Below are 25922 nucleotides of genomic sequence, written 5' to 3' on the forward strand. Positions count from 1 at the left end.
GCCAGGGCAAATTGGATGGGGTTATTGGTGAGATGTCAAGATTAAAGATAGACATTTTGGGCATCAGTGACCTGAATTGGACTGGAATGGGCCACTTCACATCAAATGACCACCAGATCTACTACTGTGGACAAGAGGACCACAGAAGAAATGGAGTAGCCTTCATAATTAATAGTCAAGTGGCTAAAGCAGTACTTGGATACAATCCAAAAAGCGATAGAATGATCTCAATTGGAATTCAGGGCAAGCCATCTAACATCACAGTGATCCAAATATACGCCCCAACCACAGATGCTGAAGAAGCTGAAGTAGAGCAGTTCTATGAGGATCTGCAGCACCTACTGGACAACACGCCTAAAAGAGATGTTATTTTCATCATGGGAGACTGGAATGCTAAGGTGGGCAGTCAAATGACACCTGGAATTACAGGTAAGCATGGCCTGGGAGAACAAAACCAAGCAGGACATAGGCTGATTAGAATTTTGCCAAGACAACTCACTCTGCATAACAAACACTCTCTTCCAACAACCTAAGAGACGGCTTTATACATGGACTTCACCAGATGGACAACACTGAAATCAGATTAACTACATCCTTTGCAGCCAAAGGTGGCGGACATCTATACAGTCGGTAAAAACAAGACCTGGAGCTGACTGTAGTTCCGATCACGAACTTCTTATTGCACAATTGAGGATCAGACTAAAGAGATTAGGGAAGACCCACAGATCAGCTAGATATGAGCTCACTAATATTCCTAAGGAATATGCAGTGGAGGTGAAGAATTGATTTAAGGGACTGGACTTAGTAGATAGGGTCCCAGAAGAACTCTGGACAGAAGTTCGCAACATTGTTCAGGAGGCGGCAACAAAATACATCCCAAAGAAAGAGAAAACCAAGAAGGCAAAGTGGCTGTCTGCTGAGACACTAGAAGTAGCCCAAGAAAGAAGGAAAGCAAAAGGCAACAGTGATAGGGGGAGATATGCCCAATTAAATGCAAAATTCCAGAGGTTAGCCAGAAGAGATAAGGAATTATTTTTAAACAAGCAATGCGCGGAAGTGGAAGAAGACAATAGAATAGGAAGGACAAGAGACCTCTTCCAGAAAATTAGAAACATCAGAGGTAAATTCCAGGCAAAAATGGGTATGATCAAAAACAAAGATGGCAAGGACCTAACAGAAGAAGAAGAGATCAAGAAAAGGTGGCAAGAATATACAGAAGACCTGTATAGGAAGGATAACAATATCGGGGATAGCTTTGACGGTGTGGTCAGTGAGCTAGAGCCAGACATCCTGAAGAATGAGGTTGAATGGGCCTTAAGAAGCATTGCTAATAACAAGGCAGCAGGAGACGACGGCATCCCAGCTGAACTGTTCAAAACCTTGCAAGATGATGCTGTCAAGGTAATCCATGCTATATGCCAGCAAATTTGAAAAACAAGAATGGCCATCAGACTGGAAAAAATCAACTTATATCCCCATACCAAAAAAGGGAAACACTAAAGAATGTTCAAACTATCAAACAGTGGCACTCATTTCACATGCCAGTAAGGTAATGCTCAAGATCTTGCAAGGTAGACTTCAGCAGTTCATGGAGCGAGAATTGCCAGATGTACAAGCTGGGTTTAGAAAAGCAGAGGAACCAGGGACCAAATTGCCAATATCTGCTGGATAATGGAAAAAGCCAGGGAGTTTCAGAAAAACATCTATTTCTGTTTTATTGACTATTCTAAAGCCTTTGACTGTGTGGACCATAACAAATTGTGGCAAGTTCTTAGTGGTATGGGGATACCAAGTCATCTTGTATGCCTCCTGAAGAATCTGTATAACGACCAAGTAGCAACAGTAAGAACAGACCACGGAACAAGGGACTGGTTTAAGATTGGGAAAGGAGTACGGCAGGGCTGTATACTCTCACCCTACCTATTCAACTTGTACGCAGAACACATCATGCGACATGCTGGGCTTGAGGAATCCAAGGCTGGAGTTAAAATCGCTGGAAGAAACATTAACAATCTCAGATATGCAGATGATACCACTTTGATGGCTGAAAGCGAAGAGGAACTGAGGAGCCTTATGATGAAGGTGAAAGAAGAAAGTGCAAAAGCTGGCTTGCAGCTAAACCTCAAAAAAACCAAGATTATGGCAACCAGCTTGATTGATAACTGGCAAATAGAGGGAGAAAATGTAGAAGCAGTGAAAGACTTTGTATTTCTAGGTGCGAAGATTACTGCAGATGCCGACTGCAATCAGGAAATCAGAAGACGCTTAATCCTTGGGAGAAGAGCAATGACAAATCTCGATAAAATAGTTAAGAGCAGAGACATCACACTGACAACAAAGGTCCGCATAGTTAAAGCAATGGTGTTCCCCGTAGTAACATATGGCTCCGAGAGCTGGACCATAAGGAAGGCTGAGAGAAGGAAGATCGATGCTTTGGAGCTGTGGTGTTGGAGGAAACTTCTGAGAGTGCCTTGGACTGCAAGAAGATCAAACCAGTCCATCCTCCAGGAAATAAAGCCAGACTGCTCACTTGAGGGAACGATATTAAAGGCAAAACTGAAGTACTTTGGCCACATAATGAGAAGACAGGACACCCTGGAGAAGATGCTGATGCTAGGGAGAGTGGAGGGCAAAAGGAAGAGGGGCCGACTAAGGGCAAGGTGGATGGATGATATTCTAGAGGTGACGGACTCGTCCCTGGGGGAGCTGGGGGTGTTGACGACCGACAGGAAGCTCTGGCGTGGGCTGGTCCATGAAGTCACGAAGAGTCGGAAGCGACTGAATGAATATACAACAACAACTTTTAGGAGAGAAAAGCTATTTTATTCTTTTATTTATTTTTATTTCTATTTATAGTATTTTTATTGTATTTTATTATTCTGAGGGTTTTAATCATTTGTTGTAAACCGCCCAGAGGCCTCCAACGGGAGGAGATGGGCGGGGATAAATTAGATAAATAAATAAATAAATAAATAAATTTTGCGGTGGGGTTTTATCTGTAGTGAAGACATAACGAAATAAATGTACATATGGCTTAATTTCCCCTTTTATATTTTTTGCTCTCCAGTTGATATCACATCAGATTTTCAGGGAGCACAGCATGACATACAACTGGCCCAAGAGGGCAGGCAAAGGGCTTAATGGCTCTATGGGGTCTGACAGCCAAGGCCTGAAAGGAAGAAACTTGAAGTAATATAAGGAGTAGTACTTTAAAAAGTAAAACAAGTAATGTGTAAATAAACAGGAGACAGAGACTAGTTGCTAATAGGGGAAGCCAGTAATTAGCCCCTCCTTATTCTCTCAAAATCCCTTCATATCTTAAAATTAGATTAGTAGGACTGTTATCTGCAAATTGGTTGTTACTTTACTGCCCCTTGTTTAAATTATAAAGATCAAATTGTGTTTTTTGTACTGCATGTCCAACTGACCTCATTATTTACTTACCTTGCCTAACTGAAGATGACAGTATGCTTGTCTAATAATAGGAACACAATTTCCATCAAAATTTGATAATCTTTAAGATGACTCTTCGTTGTTTCTGTTGCTTCATGTAATTGGGGCAATTATACCATTGTTGTAACTATTGTAATTCACTAAGAGAATTGAAATGGAGTATTCTAATCACCTATGTGGTATACTGCCTCACGGTTACCATATTAATGTTTTATTATTTTTATTAATCATGGGTAATGATATTGCAAAGTCTGATTTTCATGCAGACAGTATTTTTCAAGATCGGATTTGCATTCAATTTCGCATGTAATTATTATCTTTTAATTCTCTTGCATGCATGCTTTGGTAATTATTTGTAGTCTAAACAAAAAACAGCAAAATTAAAAGGAAATATATTATTGTAGCTGACTAGCATATTATTTAAAATAAATTCAGAAAGTTTTACTAGTTGTTACTGTTTTGCCTGCAGGGTAGAAAAATTGTATTTAAACAATCAGTGATTACAGGATGAGTATCAGATCAGCCATTCTGGAAGTGTTCAGTGATATGGATAGAAAAGGCATTTAGCACAGTATACCAAAACTGAGTCAATAGGCTAAAATTTAGTGGGTACCGTACAAGTTTTCCTACAGGTGAACAAAGTATATGCATGCACATAAGCAAAAACTGCATACTAAAAGCAGTTTCAGTACAGAGCAATCTTGGCAGAATAGAAGGTGGCCACCCTAAGTACAGAGATGGGATGGCACCTGAGGCAGTGGAGTGGAGGAGGAAGAAAGCAGAACCCATACATTCTGTTAGTAGGGGATGTAAAACCAAGCTAGCCAGGAGATAGGCAAAGATGGATGACCCTCACATTGTGACCCAGGAGTTAGCTACTCACTCAAGCATTGTAGCCCTGTTTTGTTCAGCAGGATTTTGCCACAGAGAGAGCAACAGGTGCCATTAGAGAAGACGCCTAGTGCTAGTTCATGCCCATGCAATGCCTGTGTTCGTTCCTTTGCCTCCAGAGCTTCCTTCTCCCGATCTTTATTCTTACCCTAAAAGAATAGAAAATGCCATAATGTCAAGATCTTGTACAACAATCTACCATCAGAAGTCCATTCACATATTCCTTTTTCAGTTTGGTTCTTGAAAAGCTATTTTACTTGTTTTAGAATATTTGTATTTTTCCCTTTGATCTCTCTAGGGTGTCAGCAGAGAGAAGATTTTCCTGTGACTTTTACTTGCTTGTTCTAATGCAAATTAGGGATTGAATCTGAGACATTCTGTAAGTAAAATGTGTGCTCTACCATTGAGGCATAATTCCTGTTAATTCTTCTTTCTCATGACACCTTGTTTATAAACCTCTGATATAAAACCGTATGTTTGATTCAGTCAAGTGATTTATACGCAACCCTCTCACCTTCTCCTTTTGCCATGAGCCAGTGACACGGTTGCGCAGATTGCTCAGCCGGCGTTTCACCTTAGTGCCCTTCTCAGTTTTGTCATTCCTTGGACTCTCTTCACTCCTGTTGTAGGTAAGTAGGGAAGGAAGGGAAGGGAAGGGAAGGGAAGGAAGGAGTTTAAGTAGAGGAAATTTATTTTAGCTGATTTAATTTCCATGCCCTCAGTTCAAACAGCTTCCAAAACTGTTAACAGAATATAAATACACTATATTTCAACCAATAGAAATGACAGGCAGATAAAAGCAAATTAGTAAATAAGAGAGAGCTAAATCCACCCAGTCTAAAATTAAAACATCTAAAAAAGGCCTTGGAAAATAAGGTCTTTACTTGGTGCCAAAACCATAATGTGGGCAACCGGCAGAGCTCCATTGGAATGGTTTTCTAAAGGTAAGATGTCACAAATAAAAGGACTCCGAGGTTAATTGAATACAATTTGTATGTATGTATGTATGTATGTATGTATTTTATTAGATTTGGCACCATCTGACTCCAGAGCAACTCTGGTGGCTCACAGTCCTATATATACTGTGTGGGTGTGGATGTGTGTAAAACAAAACCATGCAAAAGAAGAGCCAGACTAGAAAAGAATGAAAAGAACAGGATGGCAAATCTGGCAGACTACACAGAACATAAACTACCCATTGGGGGAGCTCCAGCTACCTTAGCCCAAGGCCTGGGAGGACAGTCTTTAAGGCCCTCTGGAGCACAACCAGAGTGGGAGCCTTAGGCTAGAGGGCAGGTGGTGCAGCAAAGAAGGTGCACTTCCTGGGTTCTGATGGATGACACTGCTTAATCAAAAGAACCCAGAGCACACCAACCCTGTCAGCTTGTATCAGCCAAGCAGATAGCACTAGAGATAGGGGGTCCCTCAGATACCAGGCCCCATGCCATGTAGAGCTTTATAGGTGATAACCTGTAATGGGCAGAAGGAATAACCTTGAGGAACAGGAGGAAGAGCTGCAACCAAGACAATGGTCAGATAAAAGAAATCTGAATCTGAGCAGAAATGTAAATAAAAGTAGTATTAGCTTGCGTGTCTTTGGTTTTCAAGTTTCGTCTACCTTGGAGGGCTGACATAACCAGCACCTTGAATCACACCTGGGAGATAAGTGGCAACCAGTGCAGCTGTTGGTGCAGAAGTGTCACATGGGCATGCCAAGGCATACTTGTAACTGCACATTCTGTTGCATTCTGGACAAGTCAAGCCATGAGGGGACTAGGCATGAGTGACATGCAGTACATCATCAACTTCCAGAAGCTGTGACGGAAACTTTGGCTAGCGTCACATTTATCAGTCACATCCTGACCACAGCATTATGAGAAGCACAGTATAGTTTTCTCTAAATAACTAGCCGCAGTATCTCCAGGAAAGCTTTAGCATGTTTATTAAGAGTTTATTAAAACTCCCCCCCTTTTGGGAGAGATGGGCGGTAATAGAAATTTGAAAAACAAACAAACAAATAAAGAGGTCCCACTAGGAGTAGGCAATTCCTTTACCTAGAGATTTAATTCAGCTGGATGCTGGATTAGGATGCTTACTAAGAAACCGTAATCTTTTTTTTTCTTCCTTTTAATTGGTTTTATTGTAATGTCTTTGCTTTGATTGTTGTGAGCCGCCCAGAGTCGTTGGGAGTCAGGCGGCATACAAGTTTAATAATTAATAGATAAATCCTGTGAGCAGAGTTGGGCTGAGAGAAAAACCGACCCAAAGTCACCCAGCCAGCTTTCATGCCTGTGGAAGAACTAGAACAGTCTCCTGGTTTCTAGTTCAGCACTTCAACCACTAAACTAAACTGGCTCCAAAGCTCCTTAACCATCACACCAAAGAAACGCAAAGGTACAGAACTGATCCCATATCTCCATGAGCACTGTCATCGTATGTTCAGTACTACTCCTCATTCCTGTTGTATCATAGCAGAGTTGGAAACAAAAATCTAATATTATGTACATAAATACAGAGGTCACTTACTCATTAGACAGGAATTCAAACCAGGTCAGGTTTTGCTGGGCTTCACTTTTACCTTCAGGTGTGCACAGCACCTGCTTAGCACTGGCAAGGAGACACAGTAAGAAGAAAGGCATTAAAGGCAGCCCCAAAAGTTAAGGACAATATAAACTACACGATGCAGCAAACTGCTGATCTAAATAGTAAGGATATCCAATAGCATAGGAACCACTACCACTTTTCTACTACTGTATTACTTAATGCCATGATACAATGACACTTGGGTGATATGAATACTTCTAAATCATTTTTAAAAGGAAGAACAGGTAAAATGCTATAGTGTATTGCCTTGCATCTGTAAACTTTTAAATACCAGTCCTCCAGCCTAAGGTTTGGAAATAAGAAGGATACATAGCCAAATATGGTGTTGCTAAAAAGATCTTTCCAGAATAGCCTATTTTTGCTGAACCCTCTCTATTAAGATTTCTTGAATGTTTTTCCAGCAGAATACCATCACCTACAGGAACCACTGGACAAACCAGGCAATAGTTATCTAGAGAAAGGGATAATAGATGCCACTTTGGCATGACGATGGCCAACACGTACCCATGATACTGTGCCAGCTCCTTCAGCACCTCCTGAACCATTAGCCTGTTAGAAAATATAATTAAATCAGATACGCTTGTAAGAGGAATTCCCTGCCTCTCTGCTAAAGGGTTAATTCAAGCAGGAATTAATGCTACTAAAGTATTCCCACTTCCCAGATGGCATCTTCCTCCAAGTGCTCCAAAATTTGAACGAACAGCCAAGAATATTTTTTCATTTATTTTTTAGATTTCTACCCAAAATGCTTTGCTCCCAAAGCAATACATGTAAAAATACTCGGGATTCATCTGAGTAGAAAATGTTTCTTAAATTATCAGTTAAATACAATATCCCTGAACTGGATAAATGCTAGAACAATGAGCAGGATTTCTATAGATCACAGACAGAAGAGATTTAGGTTCTCAAGGGCAAGAAGGATGCTGTTTCTATCCAGGCACTTACACTTGTTCTGGGGCTACATGGTCCTTTTGAATCATGTCCAACACAGGTGGCACAATCCCTAAAATGCAATTTTAAAAAGATTGGGATATGAAAGAAAACCATATTAACATTCTTCAGTTCTCTAGATGAGTTCCCACATAGTTTGAAACCAGGAGTTCTTAAGCATTATTTTTTGAATAAACCATAATATTCTGGTTCATGCATAACATTAAACTATAATGTGTGGGTTCAGATATCACACTAAGCTAAAGCCAAACCCCACTACAACTTCATATTATGGTTAACTAGTCTCCTTAACTAGTCTCCAAGGGAAGCTGGAAACAAAAAAAAATGGCACATTCGCCCCATTGCCAAAGACAAAAGACTTCTTCTCTTGGTTGCAGTCCCCTCAATTGTAGAATAAAACTATTTTTTGAACAAGTTAGAAATGAAATGTAGGTGACTGCTATCATACCTATTTGTAGGGATATTTATGTTCTGAGTTTATTCTTTAAAATACATTATTTCTAATATTTTTGTGTGATGATAGCAGTGAGATATGAACTCTTACCAGTGGACAGACATTAAATTATACTTAATATCTCAGCAACTTATTTACTGTCCTTTTTTAGAAAATAGAACAACTTTGAATTTAAAACTTGTTCTTACTTTGTAGCTAAAGAGTTCACGTAGCTAAGAGTTCAGCTAAAGATGAACAAGAGTTCATCTTGTACAAAGCATGCAAAGTATTCAATGTTTAATTTGTTTCTTCCCTCCAATTATTTCTGGTGGCTTAATCATTTCTAGAAGTTCACTGTGCCTCAGATTGACAGCTCCAGGTCAAGAGATGTCCCTATACTGAGAGGTATTTCATCAAGAGCCATGTTCCCATCATATGTCTGCATCTGATAGAATCTATCTTTTCCAGAAAACTTGTGAACTAGCAATTGAATAGGGCTACCAACCCACTGAGATTGGAAGTGAGACCTCCAGGTTTTGGGATATATGTTGAGAGGGGACGCTGCCACAGGAACATGGGACAGAAGTGGACCTCAGCTGCTTCCCACTGTTGTCAATATCCTAAAAAAGAGATAGCAACCCATTAGCACTGCTCCCTTTGGCCTTGAACATATTTCCATTAAGAGCATAGTAACAGTACTGCTGAACCTGTTTCGCCCATCACCCTGTTCCCACCATGGAACTAACTGTCCAAATGGGAAGCCCACAAGCAGAACATACAATCTTCTTGTTCATGTTCCCCTGCAACTGGTTTTGGAAGCCTACTGTCTCTTATATGGGAATGGATATCTCTCTGTCATGCCTGGTAGACACTGACTAATAACCATCCAAGTTGCTACTTATTAACCATTACCATAATCAATATAGTCAGAAAAGCAGCCATATCTCACCATACTCCAAGAAATGCATCATTGCCAGCTCCACAAAAGCACTCTGGAATATCAAAAGCCTGTCTCCCCCTCCCATTTAAGTTTGTACTTCACAGAAGTTCAGTTTTATCATCCTAGGCAAAAATATTATTCGGTCCACTTCCTCAACTTTATTTACTTAACTAAACACAAAATGAAAAACAGCATACAGCCATAAAGTGTAAATAGTTGTTTATGTCTTTCTGGATTGATTGATTGATTGATTGTATTTTTATACTGCCCATCAAAGCGACTCTGGGCAGTTTACAAAAGATTGGAGCTGGTTTATCTGAAAGAGCATCTCTTCCCATGTATACTAGGTAGTGCAGTGCTTTAGATTCAGTTCTGAAAAAATGCCTTAGAGCGCACAGATGTGCAAGCATAATACTTAATTAGGACTCACTAAAGCATTTATGTCCTGGAAAGAGACATGACTGCTTCTAGAAGTCACTGAAGTTCTTGCACACTCTGAAGTATTTTTTGGAATTGAACATGAAGCATTGCACTGTACAACTGTAAGATATGCCCGAAGTCATTTTCTAAGGCCATGCTTGGTCATCTCCAACAAATGAGTAAGAGATTAGAGAAGCTTTTTCAGTAGTTTCATAGAATGAACTCCCACAAAAAGCTAGCTTGATACCTTCATTGTTCTAGTTCTTTCAGTTTTTTAAAAAATATAAATTATTCTTTTCTGATTTTGGTTTTATGCTGTGGCAGTTTTAATTTGCTTTAGATTTTATCAAATGTCTATATTTTATTATTTAATCTTTATTTGTGAACTAGCCAAAACATTGGCTATAGGGTGCTAGAGAATTATACTAATTAAATTAAGATATTGATTGACTGATACATTGAATATGTGCCATCAAGTCAGTTAAGATTCTTAGCAACCACATAGATAGATTTGCTCTGTCTCCAGCCTGGTCTTCCAACAGTGTACTCATTGCTGCTGTAATTTAGTCCATCAACCTTGCTCTTGGTCATCCTGTTCTTCTCTTTCCTTCCATCTACCTAGCATTATAGACTTCTCCAGAGAGTTGGATCTTCACACAATGTGGCCAAAGTTGGGTAATTTGAGCCTAGTTATTTGTGCCTTGAGTGAGAACTCTGGACTGATTTGTTCAATGATCCATTTGTTTGTTTTCTTGGCTATCCATGATATTCTCAGTAGTCTTCTCCAACATGAAAGTTCCAAAGCATCAATACTTTTTCTATCCTCCTTTTTCAAAGTCCAACTTTTGCAGGGAAATCACAGGGAAAATCACTGCCCACACAGTTCTAATCTTTGTAGATGTACAGTAGACCCATCCCAGCATCTGAATATCTTGTCCAAGGCCACCATTGCTGCTCTATCAAGTGCTAGCCTGCACTTATATCTTGACTGCTAGTTCCTTACTACTGATACTTGATCCTAAAAGGCAGAAGCTATCCACCACTTCAGTTTCTTCATTATCAGTTCTAAGGCTGGTTGCTGTACCTGATGTCATTGGTTCATCTTCTTTCACTATGCTCCTTGATTTTCATTACTAGAGCTTTGAGATCATTTGCATTTTAGCTCTCAGGATAGTGTCATCAGCATAATGCAGGTGATTGATGTTTCTTCCTCCAATTTTAAAACTGCACTCATCTTCTTCCTATCCAGCTTCCCTCAATGAATATTTAGTATATACAGTAGGTTGAATAAATAAAGGAAGAGTATACAGCCTTGTCTCAGTCCTTTGCCAAACTAGAGCCAGTCTGTTTCACCATAGTACCTCTGGATGTGGCTTCCTGACCTGTGTATAGATTTTGCATGAGGAGAATGAGAAGTTCTGGGATTCCCGTTTTGCTAAGCACATTCCACAGCTTGACATGATCAACACAAAGGCCTTTCTATAATCAGTGAAGCATATTTTGATTTCTCTTTTGATTTCTTTTTTGTATTCTTTGATTTTTCTCAATTATCCAGGTGCATCAACAATAAAGTCTCAACCTTTCCTAAATCCAGCTTGGACATGTGCAATCTCCATTTCCATGTAGGGTTCTAATCTGCACTGGATGATCCTAAGCATTATTTTGCTAGCAAGTAAAATTGTATGATAGTTTGCACACTCTGTTAAGTCTCCTTTCTTTGGTATTGATATGTAGACTGACTGCTTCCAATCTCTTGGCCATTGTGTCATTCTCCAAATTTGCTGGCATAGTTTAGTTAGAACCTTTACAGATTCATCTTCTATTTCTTGCCATATTTCTGCAGCTATTCCACAATTCCTGTAGCCTTCCAACTTGGTAATGACTAGAGTGCTGATCTAACTTCATCATCTAATACTAGAGGTTCTTGTAAGTAGGAATATTTTCTAAGATATCTTGAACATTGACATCTCTACTGTACAGAATTTCAGTATACTTCTTCCACTTTGTTTTATCTTCTTGGAATTAGTTACTATCTGTCCATTGGTGTCCTTTAGCATACCAATTTGAGGTTGGAACCTCCTTCTGAGTTCAGAGATCTTTGGAAGACTTTCCTTGTTTTTCAGTGTCCATTTCCATCTTCAGTATTTTACAGATGTTATAATACTGTTTTTTGTGTCTTCTAACAGCTGTCTTAAGATTTTTTGTCAAGATTCTTCCTGAGATCTTTGTCTTTCTTGGCTCTGGCTTCAGTTCTCTTCTTAGCAATTTTCATCATCTGTTCTAACAACCAGTTTGGTTCTTCTTTTGTTTGGTCTTCTCATAGCAACTTCCTTAACTTAATTCCGCAATCCCTCTGTTCTCTATCAATGAGTTTCAGGACTTCAAAGTGATTTGTGATGGGTCAAGATACAGTCAAGATCATATTGTGGAAACTGGCTGGCTTTCTTCTTTCACTTTAGCTTAACTTGGAAGTTGAACACGAGTAGTTCAGGATCTGTTCCACAGTCAGCCCCTGGCCCCATCTTTGCTTAAGATGATGTAATGCTAACATATTTATTAATCCCAGGGACACTCTGCTCATTTTATCCTTTTAGCACAGGAGTAGGCAGCCCCCATTTTGCAGCTACTAGAACACCCCTCAGATTTAGCAGCAAACCATCAATTTTTGGCAGCATGATTTCCAGTTTGTTGCCTAAAAAGATGAAAAATAGGTTGTTAAACCTCTGCAAAGTTTAACACACCTATTTTACATTTAAACCACCCAACCCTTTCTCCCAAAGTGTCTTCTGGGCTGCCAGATTGCCCCAGTTACCTCCATCTGCAGCCTTTGAAGACCAGCTGATCTTGCACCCATTTATTGATTCTATGCTTAAGGTTGCAAGTATTCACTTGATGTATTTTTATAGCATCCAGGGGATTCTGAAGGAGGAGATGGCAGTGTTACTGGTACATGCTTTGGTTGTCTTACAAATAATTATTGTATTTGAGGGGGATGCATTTATTTATTTACAACCTAAATTATTGTAATTGTGATGGAATGTCACCCTGAAGAGGGGGGTGATGTAATGGAGCTCGGAGCTGAGGGGGGAGAAAGAGCATTCCAGGCTGATAAACATTCTCACAGCTTGCACAGCTTGGAGAATGGGGGGTTGGGGGGAGGAAGAAAGTCAGACTAGCACCACCCTAGATTTCCCAAGAGTATTTTTCCCTTTAGCTCAGTTAAGAGCTTTAGTCTGGCAAGATTCTGTATATGGTAGAAAACAATAAAGGAACTAGAGTTGCAGTCTGGCTCAGCATGGTTTTCTTCGCCAATTACCTTGACAATAATAGCCTCCTGGCAGGGATTCCCGATTCATCTCTTCATCTCCTGATCTTAGTCCAGAATAGTGCCCTTCTGGTAACCAATGCAGCTCAAAGAGCAGAGGTATAACTTGTGTCCTTCTAGGGGCATAACTGCCCATGATGCTGCATTTTGCACCAGCTGAAGCTTCCAGATACTCTTCAAGGGCAGCCCCATGTACACTGTGTTACAATAATCCATTCGGGATGTGACCAGGGCATGAGTAACTGTGAGCAGAGCCTCACAATCCAGGAACAGGCTAAACTGGCACACAATACAAAGTTGTACAAAGACCCTCCTGGCCACAACTGCTACCTGCTCCTTAAGCAGGAGTTGTGAGTCCAGAAGCACCTCCAATTGTGCACTGGCTGTTTGGGGCAGTGCCACCCCATCCAGTACCAAAGATGGTTAAAGTCCCAGATTCAGATGGCAAAGCCATTCAGTCTTGCCAGGATTCAGTTGAAACCTGTTTTTCCCCATCCAGGCCCCCCACAGCCTCCAGGCACTAGACAGGACATCCTGTCTTTGGCTTTGGTTTCCAGGTTCCAGGCCTTGAGGGATCTGATCCCATAACTCTGAAATCAGCTGTTTGTTGCTGTGAAAATTTGATGACTTTTAAAAGAAGTTTGCATACCTTTTTACTTAAGAGAGGGTTGATTGTTCCACCCTACCTATATGTAGCTGGTGCTTCCAGATTAACAACTGTTTTAAATTATATACACTCAGTACTATTTCAGGGCATTGTTTTAAATGTATCACTGTTGGTTGGTTGCTTTCATGTTAAAATTAGGTTACTGGGGTCTGATTGGATTGATTTATAATATTGTGTTGTTGGGGTTTTTTATTTGTTCTGTTTTGTTTAGTACCACCCTGCAACTTTATGATGCTGGGAAAAAAATGAGGTCCCCAATCAAAAATAAATTGGTGCTCTCTGTTTCACATAACAGATTAGGTTGGTTCATTGATGTATCTAGCCCTGTATTGTCTTCTCCACTGACAGTACTTTTACTTATCAGTCAGGCAAAGGCCCTTTGTTACTTGCTAACTAATCCTTATCTGGAGATGCAGAAGATTAAACCTGGGACTTTCTGCACTAAGCTTTAGTATCTTCCTTTAAAGTTTATGTTCCCAGTTCTGAGTTCCTCATATACATAAATATACTGTGGTAGGGCCTCAGGCCATAGTGTGTAACTAGTTGCTTGTTTTTAGAGGACATGGAGGCACTTGCAGCAGTTGACTAAAGCAACAGCTGGTCTGGCCATGCTCTCATCACCATGTTAGGTGGATGCCACATCCAGTCCATTCCACAGGACAGCAAACCAAACAGCCAAGACTCACCACATTCCCAGGCTTTTCCACAAGGTCCAGGTTTTGGCGCAAAGGCTCAGCCTCCACTTTGATCACATTGCCACCACTCCAGGTTTCTAGCCCTGCCCAGGACAGAGGTGGGGAGAAATTAGGAAGGCTCTTCTCCTTTTCTTCCTCCCTTTCTGTGTCACTCCCTAGCTCTGATGCATCCAGGCTGAACCTGATGGGGAATAAAATTGGATCACAGCAGAAGAAACATTTCAAGGATGCAACAGTCTTAACTCTACCAGATATAAAACACTTTTAAGGGTTTTTGGGGGGGTACTGTTGCTTTAAAATGCAATCCAACAATGCTACAGCAGAGGGTTAAACTTATTCAAAAACTAGAAAATGCAAATATCATATATGAGGTTGTGGTTGGCAATCTTAAACCTCTGGTGTGTAAATCATGGCAGGGGAAAAAGACTGAACCCAGAATTTCATGGTTTAACCACGAATGTAAATATGAAAGAAAGGAACTGACTAGATTAGTCAGACAAATTAAGAAGGATAAATCATTTGACAGGGTAGAGGCAGTGAGGGATAAATGCTGAAAATATCAAGCACTGATAGGGAGGAGTAAAGAAGATTACTATAAAAACCAGTGGCAAGAATTAAGACTGGCATGTTTACAAAAAAATGCAGAACTATGTATTTATTTATTTGTCATATTTTTATCACCACCCATCTTCCCCACAAGCAGGGACCCTGGGTGGTTCACAATAAAAAATTAAGTATTCCAGGAACCCCATTTAAAGCAAGCGGGGGAAATAGATTCTATGTTGATGTGTTTTGATTAAGTGCAATTTATTTTTTAATGCTTTATTTCTTAGATTATTATAATTAATATTATTATTGTAATAATATCCTGAACAACTTTGAAAATTCATTAATTACAAAAAGGAAAGAGAAGAAACATTTTAGTCCTCAAGGATACTGTCTGAGAATCCTGGTGGGTGGGAAAGTTAAGCTAAGCAGGTATATTGTCCTAACAGTCAGAAATCACGCTGAGACGAGGAGTAGGTCTCTAGTGTTTATTAATGCTACATTAGACAGAAAATCCTAACAAACTGAAGAAGCGTGGGAAAAACCCAGACAGATAAAGCCCGAAAGTTAGGGCGGGCCTGATCTGTGTCTCTTTGAATGGCTGCTTAATTCCTCAGTACTACGCATGCGTTTTCCCCCCTGGATAGAGGCCCCCTCCTGCTCACCATCAGTACTCATGACATATATTATGGATTAAGCTAATGTTTAGTTTATTATATTTTTGTTTACATAACATTTCAATCTTGACATTTAATGTATCTGCTTCACCCAGTATGGCTTCACACACCTATTAATGTATTCATCCTTAGCTGCTCCCTCCTGTTTGCAAATAAAGCTCTTAAAGTTTGAAGCAAAATTATTGCACGCACACTTCGTATGTAACTATAAGCTTCTTCTTTTGCATTGCTTAAGTTGAGTAAAGATGCAAAGTTCCCTGCCTGCACTATTTTGCACTGCCTTTATAGCACATTCACATGAGTAATTAGGGGGCTGTTGGGACACCAAATGAGAATTAATGTTTTTAGCATGTTCTTCTTGCAAGTAGTGTAAGAGCATGTTATTTATATTTTTTTCTTAAAGAGCATCTTTTGTGAGTTGATGGAGGAGTTCAAGAGAAAGGGAGTCCCAAAACAGAAGCTGCTCTTAAAAACTGGTCTCAGCGTTAATGGGAGAAAACAACTAGATAAGGCAATGTTTCTCAACCTTGAGGCAGCATTTCTCAACCTTGGCCACTTTAAGATGTGTGGACTTCAACTCCCAGAATTCCCCAGCCAGCTGGGAGTTGAAGTCCACACATCTTAAAGTGGCCAAGGTTGAGAAACACTGAGATAGGGTAACGAAACAGTGTGTTGCTTCTGCTAGCCTGGATGCACAGATGTGATCTCTGCTGATGCTTTGTGAGATTAGTGGGGAGGAACAACTCCAAAACTTGATTAGCAAATTTTTCCTGTTTTCTATACTTGGCAAAAGTCTGCATAGCCACAGGAGAAGTCCAGTGCCTGTTCAGTTATGACAGAAAGCTTTGCCAAGATCCCAAGAGGAGATAATTCCCCAGGCACCTTATAAGGAGGAGAGAGTTAAAAATAGCCCCCCTTCTGGCAGTGCTGTAAAATCAATATTGCTTGTTCAGAGTTGGCAGTGATATAGGGAGACATCTACCTCATGAGATCTGTACAGCTGCGTCCTTAAAAAGGAATGCCCAGCATTAGTTGCACACCCCATCCAACAAATATTATTCTCATTCATCACCTGACAGCTTTTCCTCTTTATAGCAGTGACAGCAATTCTGAATTTTAAGATGGCCCCTTTTCCTTTTGAAAGCCATATTCCAAATATCTGTCCCTTGAGTTAGTTCTCAGCCTTGGCCCTTTTAAGACGTGTGGACTTCAGCTCCCAGCATTCCCCAGCCAGCATGGGGTGCTGGCTGGGGAATTCTGGGAGCTGAAGTCCACACATCTTAAATTGGCTAAGGTTGAGAAACACCAGGATAGGTGAATCAAAGGGAAGTCTTTCAAAATATGAGTTCTCAGGTTAAAGGGAGAACTGTCTGCAAATTCTGCAAGTTTATTAATATAAACTCTGCAAACCCACTAGGTTCATTTCCTCACTAACAACTTATAGCGTAGTATCATCCAGCCGTTGTGGAAGTGATATAAAGCCTGTCCACATTACTGTTATTTTGGCACAGCAATAGTTGGATAACTTTAGAAGATGCTGTAAATCCCTCAGGCAGAAATTAACTTGGATTATAATTGCAGAACACATTTGTATCCTTTGTTACATTTATTCTTTTTATTTTTTAGATTTTTTTATCCCACCTTTATTATTGTTTTGTAAATAACTCAAGGTGGCAAACATACCTAATACCTCCTCCTATTTATATGCTAGGATTAAATCAACACAAGGAACGGAGTGACTGGCACAATATCACCCAATGCGCTACATGACTAAGGGAGTTTTAAACCCAGGTCTCCATGGTTCTTATATCCGATACCAGTAACGGACAGTTATTCTCTCCAAACCATCAGAGAACTAGATTCAGTTCTCTGCTCAGTGATGAAGTATGAGTGATGTAAGAACATGTCATTCAAGCAATGTAACACATATCACACTTGGCATAATCCAGCATCTCCCAGCATGAACATGATCATGAATGGTACATTTGGAAAGCACCAAGCTGCAGAAGCCTGCCACCCATTAAAATGGGTCTTGTGATGACTTAAGAACAAAAAGACTATGGGTGCCACAAGATCTTTTTGGGGATTTGTTGTAATAGATATAAAGTGAGACTCAGGTACTGGGAAACTGAAAGAGAATAGTTGGTGTGTATGGGTTTTTAATTAATTAATTAATTAATTAATTAGTTTCTATCCCACCTTTATTATTTTTATAAATAACAAGGTGGGGATCATACCTAATACTCCTTCCTCCTCCTATTTTCACCACAACACCACCCCTGTGAGGTGGGTTGGGCTGAGAGAGAGGGGCTGGGCCAAGGTCACCCAGCCAGCTTTCATGCCTAAGGCGGGACTAGAACTCTCAGGCTCTGGTTTCTAGCCTGTTGCCTTAACCACTAGACCAAACTGGCTGTCTCTATGTGTTCTCTTCTCTGTTTTCTGTATGTGTTAGAGAAACACAAAGGGGTGATGTTTATATGTCTAAATGCTCATTACTGTGTGCATGTGATCAAGTGCCAATGGAGTTGTATAGAGTCTTTTGAAATAATCATAAGAATAAGATAATTTCAGAAAATGTCTTGCTTTATCATTCTATGCCCTCAAAAACAGTATTTGGAATATGAAAGGCCTTATTCCAGTCTGAAAAAGAGGTTGGAAATATGACTGGCAGGGGTACATATATATATATATATATATATATGTGTGTGTGTGTGTGTTTTATTGAAAGTATTTTTCTTTAATCCATGGATCCCACATTGGCTACTTGACACTCTATTTTGCCTGAGAAGTAGCAGCATCTTAGTAGCAGCTCAGAAGAAAAATAAACACAGCTTCCCACACTCCAGAAAATCTTGCACAATAGGGCAAAGCTGAGACATCAGTATGAAAACCTTCTAAACATATGTAAAACATATTCCTCATACCTGAATAATTGCCCAAATTGCAGACAAGCTAGTATTTGCGGCTGTTACCTCTTCAAAGTATTTCATACACATTCTTAATGGTTGCTTAAGTTAGGTAACTGTAATCTCATTATTGCATATGAAAAAGCAGAGAGAAGTCCAAAGAAGAGACAAAATCTGAATGGGGGGATGTTTAGCTTTACTCGGGTTCCTCCAACATCGATCTTTTCAACCTTCCCATTCCCAAGACAGACTTACCTACGCTGGGCATCTGTTGGAGACTGAGGAGTTTCCCAGCTATGCCGCCGTGAGGTAGACATAGACCTGACCAAGACTGGAAAGGCTTCCTCACCATGCAGTAGCTGTTCCTGCTCTCCTTCAACAGAGCATCCCTGGTTCCCAGAACTGCACGAACAAGCACAGACCTCATCCAGATAGTGATGTGCCATCTCAAAACTGGGAGCTGCATCCGGACTCCGAATACAGGTGAGTGTCTCCTCACAGCCCCTGGAGTTCTTTGCTGATGAGCAAAAACCAGGCGTTTCTTGTGATGTCCAGTCAAGTTGCAATGCTATGTGACTCCCCGTCTCTGTAGGTCCAGCAAATTCCAGATCCTTATAATACTCTGATCCCTGGAGAGCAGGGTCTATGGAGAGGAGATCTTCTGTGCTGCTGTTGACAGTACATGGATGTGTGTCCTGTTCTGGAGAAGAGGCATCTTCCTGCCAAGGGAGGGAGGGAGGGCATAAACAAACGAACAAATATTATGCCAAGGGAGGTAAGCATGGATAGAGACACACACACACACAGAGTTTAGTGTAGCTATTAAGCTGTTGGGCTAGAAACGGGAAGGTGTGAGTTCTAGTCCTCCTTTAGGCATGAAAGCCGGCTGGGTGGCTTTGGGCCAGTCACTCACTCTCGGCTCAGCCCTACTTGCTGGCTGTGGTTGTGGGGAAAATGGGAGGTAGGAGCACTACCTTGAATTGTACAAAATAAAAGTGGGATATAAATATAATAATAATAAATAAGCAACCGTTGTATTAAACAGAGGAGGCAATTCTTTCTTCTGAGGGCATTTTTTTCTATTATGCAACATCATAGGAAGCCTATCTGAATACAATTTAGTGCACCACAGATTGAATTTGGACATCACGCTAACCCATAAAGTGACCTGTGTATATTTGGCTTAGTATATGGTAAGAAACCAGACACTATGGTTTGATTCATAGATCGTGGTTTATAGTCCAGCATGGGTGAATCCAGCTATTTGTGGCTTAATCAACAAATCATGGTTAGCAAACCATGGCTTAGAGCAATATGCTGCATGCAGCCAGAAAGCCGAAGATAAGATTTAAAACAAACAAAAATGGTAAATGTGGCTTTTTCTTGTTTGGACTTGGAGGATTTCAGATGGTACTCTTGCCTCACTTGTGAAAATGTTTCCAAATGGAGCTTCTCCAGACCCATTTAGGAAGGTATTTGGATAGACTGAAAACTGGGTAATTGGGATAAAATTACATAAGATACAAAAGAGTGCAAGGATGGTTATGCACACCAGTCAGTTTCCTTAAAGAAAGCACACATACACAAACCTCTGACAAGTTCTTAGTCTGTATCTTTTAAATCACAGCCCTGCTATCTGGGATTAATGCTTGAATCTTCTGCATACTAAAAAAAAAAACCCTCTCTGGGTTAACATCTTTTTAAACTGCCTTTTGTTGTGTCTTATCCACAGTCCATTTGCCTTCTCAGTATTAGCTAGTCTGATTCTCCAGGTCAGCACATCTAGAGCAGAGAAAGATCTTTTCACACTATTGCGTCCAACTCCCTGTCTTACTAGAGATGCCGGGGAATTAGTTAGTGACTTTCTGCACACCGGATTCATACTCTGCCACTGAATTCTGGAGCTTTTCTCAGGACAACGTGCACAGCAGCCAGAGACATTTTCAAATCAAGAGGTTCACAAACAAAATTTCCAGTGCTGAAAATGCTCCAGCATTTTCCGGCATGCTTCAGATGCACATAAGAGCAGGTGCTCCACAAAACTGTTCCACCCCATGGGAAATCACTCACAGATCAGGAAGGAGAAAATTCATGGCTCATGGAAGTTGACTGAAGTTCTGACTGAGGTGGGAACTTCAGGGCTTTTTGGGATTACCATCTTGAGGGGGATGTTCCTCTAATGCAATGTAGTTGCATAGAAAAATGGTTCCCCAAACAAATACATACCAGTAGAAGGATCCAAAGCTTGAATCGCTTTCCTAAGCACCTGGTTTTATCTGGGCAGGGAGTAGTGCAGACCTAGGTTACTCTCTTCCTCCAAGCACAAAATTCGGTTTTCCTCTCAGTTAGCAGGCAGCAGTTGTAGCAGATCCAGTTCAGAGTTACTCACCCTCTCCTCTGTCATGCTGCCAAAGAAGACCTCATCCTCGGCAATCAAGGACGGAGACAAAGTGTTTGGGCTGTTATACCCTGAGGTGGGGTCAGTGCGACTGCTGGGGAAACCTCGTGTGGTTTGCTTGCCCTCTGACCCTGAGTGAAAGGAGCAGAAAGAGCCAGTTACAAGGCAGAAAGGTGCTGAGCTGGAGGAGGAAGCAGCCACGTACGTCTCCACCAGCTGAAGGATACAGAACAGCCACAACAGCGTAGGACAGTGTTTCTCAACCTTGGCCACTTTAAGCTGTGTGGACTTCAACTCCCAGAATTCCCTAGCCAGCATGGCTGGCTGGGGAATTCTGGGAGTTGAAGTCCACACAGCTTAAAGTGGCCAAGGTTGAGAAATACTGACTTAGATAATGGTATTAACAGCAATTTTGGTCCTGAAAGCTAAGAATGAACCAGGTTCAGAGGAACTATAGTACTAAAATGAATGCTCAGAGTAGGCCTGGCTATAATGCTTCTCTTGGAGGCACCCAGGAAGGACCTGGCAGGTTGACTATTGGAAATAGTCATGTCTTGCACACCTACCCCTGGTGTAGGAGAAGCACAACGTTTGCCTTTACTCTTCCTACAGGATCCATCTGATTCCACATTTCATTGTAGGTCTTTTGCTTAGCATGCTGTACTAAAATCTAGATTCTGTTTCTGAAGTGCCAATTCATTCTTTAGAAGTGTAGTTGAAACGTAGCTGCTAAATTTTCTTTTTGAATTAACTCCCTTACCACAGCAAATCTTATTCCAAGACTGCTGTGTTGCTTTGTCACAGTGTACTTTGGGAACAGTGTACAGATAACCTGATCATCATTACTGATCCTATTGATGGAACACGGCACCCCCTTCCAAAGAAGTTTTTAATGTCCAGCATTCATTCTGGTGAAAATCTTGAATGTATGCTAAAAATAGTTATATTAGTCTTTATGTTATATATTTAATTCTTTAGAAGTTCTACCCCATGTATTTTCTGCTTTTTTAAAATTAACCTGCAAGGCAACTTAATTTGAAAGAGTCACTTTTAATCTTTAGGTCAGGGTTTCTTAACCATGGTTCTGTGAGAGGTCACTAGGGGTTCCCTGGGAGATCACAATTTATTTAAAAAATTATTTCAAATTCAGGCAACTTCACACTAGAGAGGTAAGTTTTGTTCTTTATTTTTAGTTTAGTGGTTAAGGTGCTGGGCTAGAAACCAGGAGACTGAGAGTTCTAGTCCCACCTTAGGCATGAAAGCCGGCTGGGTGACCTTGGGCCAGTCGCTCCGTCTCAGCCCAACTCACCTCACAGGGTTGCTGTTGTGGGGAAAAGAGGAGGAGGAGGGAGTAGTTGGTATGTTCGTCGCCTTGAATTATTTATAAAAATAATAAAGGTGGGATAGAAAATTAAATAAATAAATAAATAAATAAAATAATGCATATATACAGGCCTACCCATGAAACGAATATAATAATTTTGTAAATTCTGGCCTATATCGGAGCCTGAATGTGCGGGGGTTCCCCGAGGCCTGAAAAATATTTCAAGGGTTCCTCCAGGGTCAAAAGGATGAGAAAGGCTGCTTTAAGTCTTGCAAAGCTTCACTGTTCTGCCAGTGCATTTCCTTGTAACAGCTGCTGTCTAAAATACAGCGGACAGTTTTCTTGCCTCGTTCAAAACTTTGCACAGGCCTCCTTCCTTCCTCTTAAATCTGGAGAAATGAGTGAACACCCCACCCCCACACACATTGTAGAAGTCAGGCGGGAACAGCTTAAATTAGATTCAGATCTGGGCTGCTGCTACTCAGGGTTTCCTCACTTCCTTGTAAAAGACAAAACCAGCTAACCGTTTCTTGTCATCACTACTCATGTTTGAGGTGCCACTCCAGCCTGGGAACACAGCCAGTAGTGTTGTTGCCCAGAGTGTCCAAGGCCCACCCAGACTTCTCCACATTTATCCTCAAACCTGACCTCCTTCCCTCAAACAATCCAGCCTCAACACACGATAAATCAGCCCCCGAAAACTCTGGAACATGCTGTGCACAGAAGAGGTGGCTCTGTGAGGGGAGAGGCAGAGTGCCGAGGCTGTAGGGAGACCATTTTAGGCAATATGCAGGCCTCTAGCAATGGGAATGCCAACCCCTTTCTCCCACCATGCTCCCCTTCGTCTGTCTGGTCTTACTTGAGAGTGTTAAGTGATTTCCAGGTGGTACCATGGAGAGAGACAAACTGCAAAAACACTGAATGAGGAGACAGGAGAGGCCAGGCATCCTCAGGCGTTATTTAATGTGATGAGAAGACAGGAGAGTGCGCTCAAAGACAGGAAAGTAGAATGGAGACTTTTGTCATGCTCTGAAGATAGCAGAGCTATTGTGTACTTGTAGAAAACAATGCAGTTGTCTAATAAGGTTTTTTTTTAAGTGAAGAAGGTATTTTAAAAAAATTACCCTAGTCAGATGCTTTCCCAAGGCAATTGACGTGTTGATGGCTGTTTAATCCAAGATTCATCCCTGACAAATTAGGTTATCTCATACATGTTTAGTGTATTCTGGGATCTCCGTGTGGTAGTCTTAGATATTTGTTTAGATACCTGCAAAAGCTCACAGATTCACTGATGCAAGTGGGACAAGTTATATGTTTTGGTTTTCTCTAAATATATGTTACATTCATTCAACACACTTCACCTGGTTGAACTGACCCATTTTCTGGCTATGCGGAATTCATTGACCCTAACCAAATGGCCGCATTTACACAACACATTAAGCTGCCAAAGAGCCTGGACCTCAAGTTTGCCATGCAGATTGTTTTCAGTCTGCCAGAGCAGACTAGGGTCAAAGAATCCATATTCAAAGCCTCCCTCAGTCATAAATCGCACTGGAAAACTTAGGAGAGCCACTTTTTTTTCAACTGAGCAAGATTACAAGGAAAAAAAGAATAGGAAAAAATGCACAGTGTCTTGAAAGTTAGAAGTGTTCCCATACCATGCTAAACTACATCTGGAACTAATCATAGATATCTTAACCTTCACTCCAGCAATGACACAGCAAACTAAGTCTAGCTGACAGCCATTTTGACTAGTATCAAAGCCATCTTTACAACAACAGGACAACACTTTAAAAGTTTTATTCATTGTGATTGGGGTGGAAACCCAATGTATCCCCATTTCAGTGGGTGGGGAGGGGTGGAAGTAAGAAGAGCAGGGTGTGTGTGACTAGAGTGACCTATTATGTGGATATCCTAGCCTTCCATCTCTATGTCCAGAGAATGAGAGACTTAACCTCAGAGCAACTCTGTCATCTGGGTTTGAATGACCCCAGTCAGAATTGACCACTCAGCTTCTAAAACCCTGAAGGGTAACTTTCTTCAACAGAGAATGTGTATCATGGGAAATCAGGCAGGAATACTATCCCTTGACCCACAGTAGATCATGCTCAATAATACAAGACCCAGTCGGTGGCTTCTTTGCTCATTGATCTATGTACAGTTTGACATAGGAAAAACACTATCCTAAAGATTCCAAATGATTCTCTATCTCAAGAGAATACTGTTTGATCTAAGAGACATTAAACATATTCTGCAGCTGCCTATCATACATCCTGGTAGGAACCATAAAAGGTTATGGCTGTTGTACTAAGCAAAATGACAGCCTTGTGCATAGCTCTCATGCATGGAGAAGAAGCTCCAATGGTGGTGGGGGGGGGAGCAATTAGAAAGTGGGGCCAGATGTGTAAAGAATTATTTCCTATGTTTGGGACCCACATACAGTAGCTGAAAGATTCAAATGTCAGCGATACACAAGGCATGCCTGTTCTCAGAGAAAAATACAGGAAAAAAAAACAAGTGAACGAAAACATGGGTATATACCTGAAGGAGGAATTACTCCCTCCCAGCCACCCAAAAGAGCAGCTGTTCCTCTTTGGAAAGTTCAACTGGCACTCCCAAATTTTGGTTCTGTCATTAACATACTTATGATCTGTTTATTAGCCGGGCTCTGTTGGAAGTCCACAATCCCCTTCCATGATGAAAGTGTGAATCAACTCAGAACAGAGCTTCCCCCTTTATACCTACAGATACATGCACACACATGCACATACAGAGGCAAAAGTCGGGACAGCCATGGTTGAACCACATATACAGCAAGTGTAAATCACTTGGGAGGAAGAGCACAGCAAAATATTTACACTCAGCCCACTTTCCCCTCATGGCAACCGCCTCTCGGTGGCTGTGGGATCCATATGCAGCTCGGCCTGTTCTGCCTCGATGTCCCTTGGTGACAGCTGCCCCCAAACATGGGCCCTTGCCACATTACCTCGCTTGAAGGACCATCTCTTCATCCACCGCCTAGAGAAGGATGGCCAAGAATGGTTGAGGAGAGAGTCGGCCATGGGGGAGCTGGTCTCCGTCTGGACTGCCCGGGAAAAGTGGAGGACAGACAAAAGCAACTCCTCTGGAGCTCCGACCCAGCGGGAGTGGAGGAGGCAGCAAGCAAGGGCTTTGTCAAAGTCATCAGCAGAGAGAAGGAAGCGGGAGCCAGGGAGAGAATGAGCCAGACCTGCTCCAGCACAGGACCAATTGACAGCAGCAACAGCTGCCTGCTTTCTGTCCAAGCCAAGCAGTACATTTGACGAGGGGGACTGACATACAAGTGATATCTGCTTTATTTGCAGGTTGTTGTTGCTGCTGCTGCTGCTGCTGCTGCTGTATTTAAAAGATAACCATTTTACTAAATCATGCATCTTCAGATATTTTGGAATACATCAGACGTAAGAAGCGGTAATCTTTTGTGAGCCAGTACTTAACTACAGTTCTGTTCACATGACATTCGGTATCATAAGCCAGACCACCACATTTTAGGCCGGGGCATCATTCAAATCCAGTCCCGGTAGTTAATTTATGGTTTAGGGTGTCACATGGACAAAAAGAGGAGAGCTTCATGGTTAATCGCAGATAGTGTGTTAAAATGAATCCCTGGGAGACTTTTCTAGGTATGCATATGCGAGTGTCATTCCGTGTTG

The 25922-nt window shown here is 41.1% G+C and overlaps 2 protein-coding genes across 4 annotated transcripts in view; one reads left to right on the plus strand and one right to left on the minus strand.

Annotated features, from left to right (window-relative positions):
* Positions 1-25922, plus strand: part of ARRDC2 (arrestin domain containing 2) — a 463191-nt gene that overhangs the window by 151334 nt on the left and 285935 nt on the right. The gene's annotated exons all lie outside the window — the stretch shown is intronic.
* ARHGEF18 (Rho/Rac guanine nucleotide exchange factor 18) overlaps positions 1-25922 on the minus strand; it is a 70175-nt gene that overhangs the window by 38427 nt on the left and 5826 nt on the right. The window contains exons 1-10 of one of the 3 annotated variants that reach the window (XM_063290654.1): positions 25217-25377; positions 20898-21037; positions 18764-19227; positions 14371-14560; positions 8838-8952; positions 7894-7951; positions 7453-7497; positions 6871-6951; positions 4859-4964; positions 4337-4493 (exon numbers count right to left, since the gene is read on the minus strand). In XM_063290654.1, coding sequence (XP_063146724.1) covers positions 4337-4493; positions 4859-4964; positions 6871-6951; positions 7453-7497; positions 7894-7951; positions 8838-8952; positions 14371-14560; positions 18764-19227; positions 20898-21037; positions 25217-25292 — 1432 coding nt within the window. In that variant the 5' untranslated portion in view covers positions 25293-25377. Of the gene's footprint in view, positions 1-4336; positions 4494-4858; positions 4965-6870; positions 6952-7452; positions 7498-7893; positions 7952-8837; positions 8953-14370; positions 14561-18763; positions 19228-20897; positions 21038-25216; positions 25378-25922 lie in introns of those variants that run through there. The other 2 variants (XM_063290652.1, XM_063290653.1) reach the window with 2 other exon arrangements.

The sequence above is a fragment of the Candoia aspera genome, chromosome 1, assembly GCF_035149785.1.
Source record: "Candoia aspera isolate rCanAsp1 chromosome 1, rCanAsp1.hap2, whole genome shotgun sequence".
Classification (NCBI taxonomy): Eukaryota; Metazoa; Chordata; class Lepidosauria; order Squamata; family Boidae; genus Candoia; species Candoia aspera.